The following is an 8,660-nucleotide window of genomic DNA, read 5'->3' on the forward strand; positions in this document are numbered from 1 at the left end:
TGGAGTCTTGTAAATGTTGTAACTCAAGACCAATAGATCGTGAAGACACATGTTCCCACTAAGCTTCTGATCTGCATTTTCAAACACCTTGTTCTGCAATCTTTGTTTCACAAGTAGGAAATCCCATCATTTTATTCCACTACCATAATGTGCCTTTATCAGTGTGTGCACAAGTATACTCTATAAAAAGATGTATTAAGTTAAGGCATATGTTTGCCTAATACTGGTACTTGTTTATTATATTACTACTTTTAGCAGTACAGAATTCAACCCCCAACTGTTGGCTACATCTGTAGCTGTACTTGAATGTTTAAAGATTTTAAGATGCAAAATGAAAATCATTACAGTTTCAATAATCAATCAATCTGAAAATTTGCAGCCAGTACAGCAGGCACAGAGAATTTTGAGAAATGTTGAGGGAAGTAGAAAAGTAGCCAAAATGTTTTTTGCGGACGTGTCCAAATTTCCATCATCACTTTCAGTCAGTAAACAAGATGTTATTCTCTCTGGCATTGACTCTCACCGAAGAAATAATAATGTAATATGATATTTCTGTTAACGCTCCATCTGTTAAACGAATCGCATTATTTTGTAGATTATATTACCTGAGGTCGTCACACTCCTACACGGGGAGTGTGACCCCTGAGTACTTCTACAATATCAAATAGCATGTGTTGATATGTGATATGTGCAATGATGAGGTCTGACACAGGGAGGTCCGTTTTTATGATTGTGTTGCACAATATGTTAAAACATTATTATGTGAAAGCTTTGAACTGAATCCTGTTTGAAAACCTTATGAGAAAAAAAAAAGTACATCTATAGTCAGTGTTCACTAACTGACAGCCTGTCAGGGTTTCTGACTTATGATTGGGTGAATGTTGTTTCTGTGTTCTTTGTTTGTGTGCATGTGGGCATCAGATGGAGGAAATGATTAAAGACATTCGAGAAGTGTTTATTAGTAACCTTGATGAACTGACCTGGATGGATGCACAGACCAAGAAAGCAGCTGAGGAGAAGGTATTGATGACAATATATTTTATGACATCTCAATTTCTTGTTCTTTAGGATATATTCTTTTTCATCTTCTATTTTCTTGTAGGCCCAAGCTATTCGGCAAAGGATAGGCTATTCTGACAACATCATGGATGATGAATACCTTAACAAAGAGTACAAAGATGTGAGTATCTGAAAAAAGCAATTATGAATGTTTTTTTTCTTTCGCTGATTTAGTGATTAACAGAATACAGAGTGAGCTCATTGAAGCTGCATATCAGTTCTATCAACATATCTGTGTGAGGAATTCACTTTCATTAGTTTTTCTGGATAATATATGAATGATTGTTGATAGCTCTTCTCAATCTGTTTTTTTCCCCTCTGTGTGTTGATGTTAGCTGCTCTACAGTTCAGAGGAGTACTTTGAAAACATCTTACAGAACCTGGAGTATATGCAGAAGAAGCGCCTGCGGAAACTCAGAGTCAAAGTCAACAAAGACGAGTGAGATTCTCCATGGAGAACAGAATTAAATAATTACCGGGCAAAACGATTTATTCAGTATTGGTTATGATTAGTGACATATTTAAATCAGTGAAAAAACAACAACAAACTTTTTCACATATTGTGCATCAGAGTGACAGACCAGCTTGCATTTAGCATACTGCATTCAGATTCTCCCACACAAACTCCTACTGGCAGATACAGTTCAGCATTCCATTAAGCAGAGTAGGAAAGATAATTTTAGATTTTATTATTAACCAGAGGTGGTTTTGATATATTTCATTGAATTTGATTTTTGTGCACAATAGTCCTTTTTTATAGTTGTATTGTTAAATCCACTCTGATTGTCTTCTCCAGGTGGGTAACTGGTGCAGCTGTTGTTAATGCCTTTTACTCATCCAGCAAAAACCAGATAGGTATTTTTTTCTTTCAAATGCATATGCAAACAGACTGACATCTAAACCTACTAAGTCTTTTTTCCCCCCTTGTATTAGTGTTCCCAGCAGGAATTCTCCAGCCGCCTTTCTTCAGCAAAGGTCAAGCTAAATCTCTAAACTACGGTGGCATCGGCATGGTAATCGGTCATGAGATCACACATGGTTTTGATGATAATGGTGAGATTTTCCGCACTGTTGCTCTCTGTTTCTGCCAGAGGCAGCTTTGGCAGATTATATTGGTATTTGGGTTGAAATATTTCCCTCTCTGCAACTGGTACCAGTTCACTTCAACTCCCAGTACTCATTTTCATTCCATTTTATAAAACGAAAGATTCTTTTACATACTAGCATCCACCTCCAGCTGCAACCCAGAAGCGCAGTAAAAATCACAACACACAAAGTGCTATGGTAGAAAGAATAATAGTTTAGCCACAGTGTTGTTTTTGGTTGTTCATTTAAATTCCTGCAGCCATTATTTAATGTATTTGTTTCCTTGTTTAAGGCCGTAACTATGATAAGGATGGTGACCTGAAGGATTGGTGGACACCGGACTCCACTCAGAGGTTCCTGGAACTTTCAAAATGCATCGTCAATCAGTACAGTAACTTCTCATGGGACCTGGCCAATGGCCTACACGTAAGAAGTCCTTGTGAATTTAATTTTCGCCCTTTTGCCCTCGTTTTGTAAAGGTTCATGTAAAAGTTTTATAGAATTGACAGCAGAAACTCAGACATCATCACAAACCTTACAATTTGTTTGTTCATTTCAAGTCTCAATTTCAAGCTTATCTGTTCTCTCATTCAAGTTTGTTTTGCCATTTCAAGCTCCCTGCCATTTCCAACAATGAATCTTGAATCTGAATCCTTGGGGGAGGTGATTTCTTGTATCCCAAAGTGTGATATGTTGTTTTATGAACTCTCCTTCTGTCCTTGCCAATCTCTGTTATCTCCTTCTTTATGTATGTTCTGTAGTTAAATGGCAACAACACCCTTGGGGAAAACATTGCTGACAATGGAGGGATACGGCAGGCATATCAGGTAATGAGCCTGAAAACAAAACCATAAAGTACCTTTTAAGAGCCCGTTTTAAAAATGACAAAGATGTGATTAAATATGTGGTTTGTATCATTGTCAACCTAAAATCATTAATGAGAAAGTGCTTCACAAAATAAATCGTACTAAAATAATTTTCCTTAAATACTACCCCTCATTTGTCTGAGGGGTAGTATTTATTCAAATAAAAATTGTCAATGCATGAAATCCTTTTGACCTTCTCTATTCTATCCAGTCACAAACAAAAAGTTTACAAGCAATATAAAAGGTATGATGAAGACAGAATAACTAAATCGGGAATAATTTGTCTAACCACTGAATTCAATGACTGATCTACTGTAGTTACGATGAGGACTTCAAACAACATCTATGAAATATTGGATAATAGTCTAGTATAGTATAACATTGTGTAATTACAATAGTTGGTATTATTAAGTAACAACTTTAAAAATGTCAATATATGTCTTTTAGGCCTATGTAAATTACGTGAAGAAGAATGGCAAGGAACCGGCCATGCCCGGCATTGACCTTTCCCATGACCAACTCTTCTTCCTAAATTTTGCTCAGGTATAGAGTGATGATGGATGGATAGATGGACGGATGGATGGAGGGATGGATGGATGGATGGATGGATAGGTCATAACAGTTTTTTCAGTGTAATCTAATGTGTCTTTGCCAGGTCTGGTGTGGAACTCATCGACCGGAACAGGCTGTGAATTCCATCAAGGTTGACGTTCACAGTCCAGGGAAATTCAGGTACATTAACATCAATGCTTCATGCATCAATTATACTTTTAAATACAGCCACTTCAACCCTAACCTCTATGCACCACAGGGTACTGGGCTCTCTTCAGAACTTTCAAGAATTTGCCAAAGCGTTCAGCTGCAACAAGAGCAGCTACATGGTCCCTGACAACATTTGCCGTGTGTGGTGATCCACGATCCTCTGTAATGAGGACATGTTTGGTATGGATTACCCTTGTCCTGCTGCATCTCCCCTCTGACTGTTGGAGCGTCCATTGGGGGGAAGGGGGGGGGGGGCTTCCCTGGAGCAGAAAAAAGCTCCCCTTAGCTCTTTATTGGTTGGACCAAGGCAAGTGGACTGACATAGTATGCACTCCTTCCAAGATATACAGTGGACTGTACCCTTTCAGACAGACAGGGCAATGTCTCTCTGACTCTGATACTGTAGTACATTAAATCAGCCTGATTATTCTGCTACTCACTTGGACAAAACACTCCTTGTGTTTCTTCTCTGAATTTTCATCTTGTTCTATTCATCATTTGTCAGCCTGCCATTGTGGGTGTGCATTTAAGAGAGAAAGAAGAGGGGCATACAGACAAATGTGTGAACCAAATGGCATATGAGAACACCACACACCCACCCACACTTGTAACAGGGCTGAATCACTGTCATGTATGTGGGATTTTGCTGTATACCTCTCATAAAACCTATGGTGTACTTTCTGGCTGGTGGCTTCTAGAGAAAACAGAATTTATTTTCTTGAATATAAATAGAGCAGGAAATGTTTAACAACAAACAGTGACCTTACTATATATATATATATATATATATATATATATATATATATATATATATATATATATATATATATATATATATATATATATATATATATATATATATATATATATGTATGTATATATATATGTATATATATATGTATATATATATGTATATATATGTGTGTGTGTGTGTGTGTGTGTGTGTGTATATGTATATATATATATATGTATGTATATATATAACACAGCGAATCAGTTGCCTCCATCTATCCCTGTCCATCTATCCCTGTCTTACCTTCCAGATGACACACCAAGTACTGTCCTACCTGTCTCCTACAAACACACTTTCCTCCCCTCCTTCTTCGATCATACCTTCGATTTCTAGCTTCAGACTCATCACTCTTTCTGGTACTCTTATAACCTCCAGGACATTCCTAACAAACTCCTCCTTCAAGATAACTCCTACTCCATTTCTCTTCCTATCTACACCATGACAGAACAACTTGAACCCTGCTCCTAAACTTCTAGCCTTGCTACCTTTCCACGTCGTCTCCTGGACACACAGTATGTCTACCTTTCTCCACTGTATCATGTCAACTAACTCTCTACCTTTTCCTGTCATAGTTCCAACATTCAACGTCCCTACTCTCAGTCCTATACTCTTGGCGTTCCTCTTGTCTCTCTTCCTACAAACACACTGTCCTCTCCTTTTTCAACAAACAGTAGTCCAATTTCCACCGACATCCTGTTGGTGAACAGCACCGATGGCAGTAGTTGTTAACCCGGGCCTCGACCGATCTGGTATGCAAGTCATAGATTTGATATGCATGTTTGATTTGAAAAAAGTTTTACGATTGATGCCCTTCCTGACACATCCCTCTGTATTTATCAGGGCTTGGGACCGGCACAGTAAGACATTGGCATTGGCTTGTGCCCTCTTGCAGTGCTCTCTCTCTCTCTCTCTCTCTCTCTCTCTCTCTCTCTCCTCTCTCTCTCTCTCTCTCTCTCTCTCTCTCTCTCTATTATATATATACAGTATATATATATGTATATATATATAGTATATATATACAATATATATATACACACACACACACACACACATATAATATATATATATATATATATATATATCTCAAAGGTCACTATCTCAAAGGTCACTAAAGGCAATCCAAGAATTACTCTGGTCTGCCACTTACAAAGTCACACTTTTTCTATCTTAACCTTTTCGTCCAAGTGCTCTTCAACCTCTCGATGATGTCCTCCGTCATGGTGTCCAGAAACGCTGCTTATCTTGGTTCTCTTACCTACTCACCTGCCTTTGGGTCTTGTGCCCATTTTGGCACCACGGTCAACTGTGTTTTTATGCTCACAACAACTTTCTCAAGGCACTGTGAAGCTGCAGTACTAGCAATACAAACATCAGCGCTCTACCAGTGCTCTAAGCTCCCAGTCTGAACAAAGCAGCGTCAGCCAGTTGCATGGGTAGTCGCAATACCTAATCAAAGGCAGCTTTGATTGATGGTTACTTTTAATAATAAACAATTTCTGTCTATCAGGGAACTTCACAAATTACAGACATCTTAGCAAAATTTACTGAAATGCAAGAGGAGTGACTCACCACTCACCCTGCTATAAATCAGTGTTCCATTAACATGTTTCTGAAACTTGTTAGAGGGTAAAATAGTTACAAATTGTTGCCTTTAATGAATTGTCTTTTTTCACCGGGAAAATTCTTTTTACTGTTTGATGAGAAAAGTATCACCTCTCTCGTGTCTTTGTGCTACAGCCAGTGGCTCTTACGTTTTTCTTAGCTAAGCTTTAGGATCGGAAACAGTTAGCCTGGTTATATAAAACATTTCCTTCAAACATCTATAAAGACCATTATGCCGTGTAATTTGTAAAGCAAAGTTCAAAAACAACACCTTGTGTTTTTGTGCAGCATCTGTGTCGGATTGGTTTTCTGCCTGGAGCAGTGACTTTGTGGTCTCCACCAGCTGCCTGGGATTCTTTTTGTAGTCATTAAGTAAACAAAATATAGTATGTTGATTCGTGAGCTTTAAATAATATGTTCTGCTGTTTCCAATCTTTATGTTAAGCTAATTATTCATCCTGGCTTTAGTTCTATATAAGAATTTTATCAGTATATTCAACTACTCTGCAAGAAAATGTCTTTGAAACATTAAACTATACACTATAAATATATAATAATTTGGAGATTAATCAGTGGGACCTTGTTTAAAGATGACATTGTAGCCATATGTTTGTATGATTCTTTTACACACTGAAACAAAATTAAATTGATAAAGTATATATAATCGAGCTTTTGTGAAAAAAATATTTTATGTGTTTTAAACTGTGGGCTAATGTTTTGCTAGAAGCTAAATGACTTTTCAAGAGTTGCACACATTTTGTCACAAAGGATGTGTCACGTCAGCAGATTCCAGGTCACAGTCATTTGTTTTGTATGGCTTTGTTTTATATGTTAAATGTAAAATATGTTCAATTATGATATTGCCAAGCATATAGAATTAAATGCAGTGAATTATAGATTATAATCATGTAGAACACACCGTCCACGTCCAGTCCTGATATATTGCTGTTTCAACATTGTTAATGTATGCTTTCTATGGCTTAGCCTCTGTTGTTTGCTCATTCTGGCTTTCGTGCTCTCTCTCTCTCTCTCTCTCTCTCTCTCTCTCTCTCTCTCTCTCTCTCTCTCTCTCTCTCTCTCTCTCTCTCTCTCTCTCTCTCTCTCTCTCTCACACACACACACAAACACATACACGCACACCGCACGCACGCACGCACGCGCACACACACACACTCACAGACACATGCTTAGTGCATCTGCAGTAAAGAAAATATACCTCAATGCCTCAATACCTCGATACTTTTATACTATTATAATAACTGATAATCATCTTGAGGAGCCTTTCTTCCTTAGAGAAATAAATGTTTTAATAACAGTGACGCTGGAGGCCTGTAGTCCCACAGAATTTATGACTGCATTCTTATACAAACATCAGAATCAGGCCTCTATATAAATGTGACCTCTTAAGGATGAACTAAATGTTGTGTTGTACATATTTTGCACAGTCTGAAATGACAATATTTTAAATGTTGGACCTAAATCATGCACTGCACAGTCATGTGAGTGGTCATGATGTCTGGATCATGTTTACATGGTTATTTCTATGTTTCAGATATGTAACATACATAGAAAATCTTGTAAAAATGTTTTGTAAAAACCTTGAACTGGCTGAAGTTTAACTGTTTTAAGAATAGTATGGGGGTTTAGTTTTAATTACTAATTGCTGCAGAGAGAGTTGAAGTAAAGGATAAGTAAATTTAATTGCAACATAGCCCCAATCTTTTCACTCTAATTGGACATTTATTTTATTTTATTTTATTTTATTTTATGTCTTTAGTTTGTATACTGATCTGATCCCTGAATGGAAATTAACAGCACATTCTAGTACTAATTCTTCAATCAAATGCATTTATACAAATTAGTGTGAACAGGCCCATGTAGCACATGCACACACACACAAGGGGGCCTGTGGGCATGAAGGGGAAGGTAGGGTGGTGGGCAGCTCCTTTTTGGTGTGCCCCAAATGAGAAACTTATAAAGGGGGACGGTGCCTTGCTCAAGGGTGCTTCGGCAGTGTTCCGTAGGTGAGCTGACACCTTCCATTGTCTGTTCACATTCCGAGGTGGCTGGGCAGGAGTGGGAATCGAACCGACAATCTTGGGAACATCGGACAATCCACAATACCGCTGAGCCACTGCCGCCCCATTTATGCATTGAAAAGAATATGAGTCAAACATATAAATGTGCCATGTCTTTATAGCTGGTCCCATGTTGCATATGTGTAAATGCATTCCGCACTATATGGAACCCGTAAGAACATTTCCTTTCCAATGGATGGCTTTTACCCAGGAAGAAACTGCAAATGCAAGCAGTCCAGGATGTGCAGGGAATAAGAAAAAAACATGTGGAAGTTCAGAGGTAAACGAGAAATCCAATTTACAAGACACAGGACTCAACGGATGGGGTGCCAAGTACAACCATCAGAAATATGGCCGAACTCTGAGGCCAAGTGTCACAAATATCTTGTTGAATGGGGGAAGCATTAGAAGGGC

At 38.0% G+C, this 8,660-nt stretch overlaps 1 protein-coding gene across 4 annotated transcripts in view; it reads left to right on the forward strand.

Annotated features, from left to right (window-relative positions):
- The window catches only part of LOC137596815 (neprilysin-like), a 29,659-nt gene extending 25,129 nt beyond the window's left edge, over positions 1-4,530 (forward strand). For all 4 annotated transcript variants that reach the window (XM_068317574.1, XM_068317575.1, XM_068317572.1 and 1 more), the window contains exons 14-23: positions 922-1,020; positions 1,103-1,180; positions 1,395-1,498; positions 1,856-1,914; positions 1,993-2,112; positions 2,438-2,571; positions 2,907-2,972; positions 3,459-3,554; positions 3,667-3,743; positions 3,823-4,530. In XM_068317574.1, the coding sequence (XP_068173675.1) occupies positions 922-1,020; positions 1,103-1,180; positions 1,395-1,498; positions 1,856-1,914; positions 1,993-2,112; positions 2,438-2,571; positions 2,907-2,972; positions 3,459-3,554; positions 3,667-3,743; positions 3,823-3,922 (933 nt within the window). In that variant the 3' untranslated portion in view covers positions 3,923-4,530. The remainder of the gene's footprint in view (positions 1-921; positions 1,021-1,102; positions 1,181-1,394; positions 1,499-1,855; positions 1,915-1,992; positions 2,113-2,437; positions 2,572-2,906; positions 2,973-3,458; positions 3,555-3,666; positions 3,744-3,822) is intronic.
- Positions 4,531-8,660: the final 4,130 nt, after the last annotated feature.

Source organism: Antennarius striatus, chromosome 6 (assembly GCF_040054535.1).
Source record: "Antennarius striatus isolate MH-2024 chromosome 6, ASM4005453v1, whole genome shotgun sequence".
Taxonomy (NCBI): Eukaryota; Metazoa; Chordata; class Actinopteri; order Lophiiformes; family Antennariidae; genus Antennarius; species Antennarius striatus.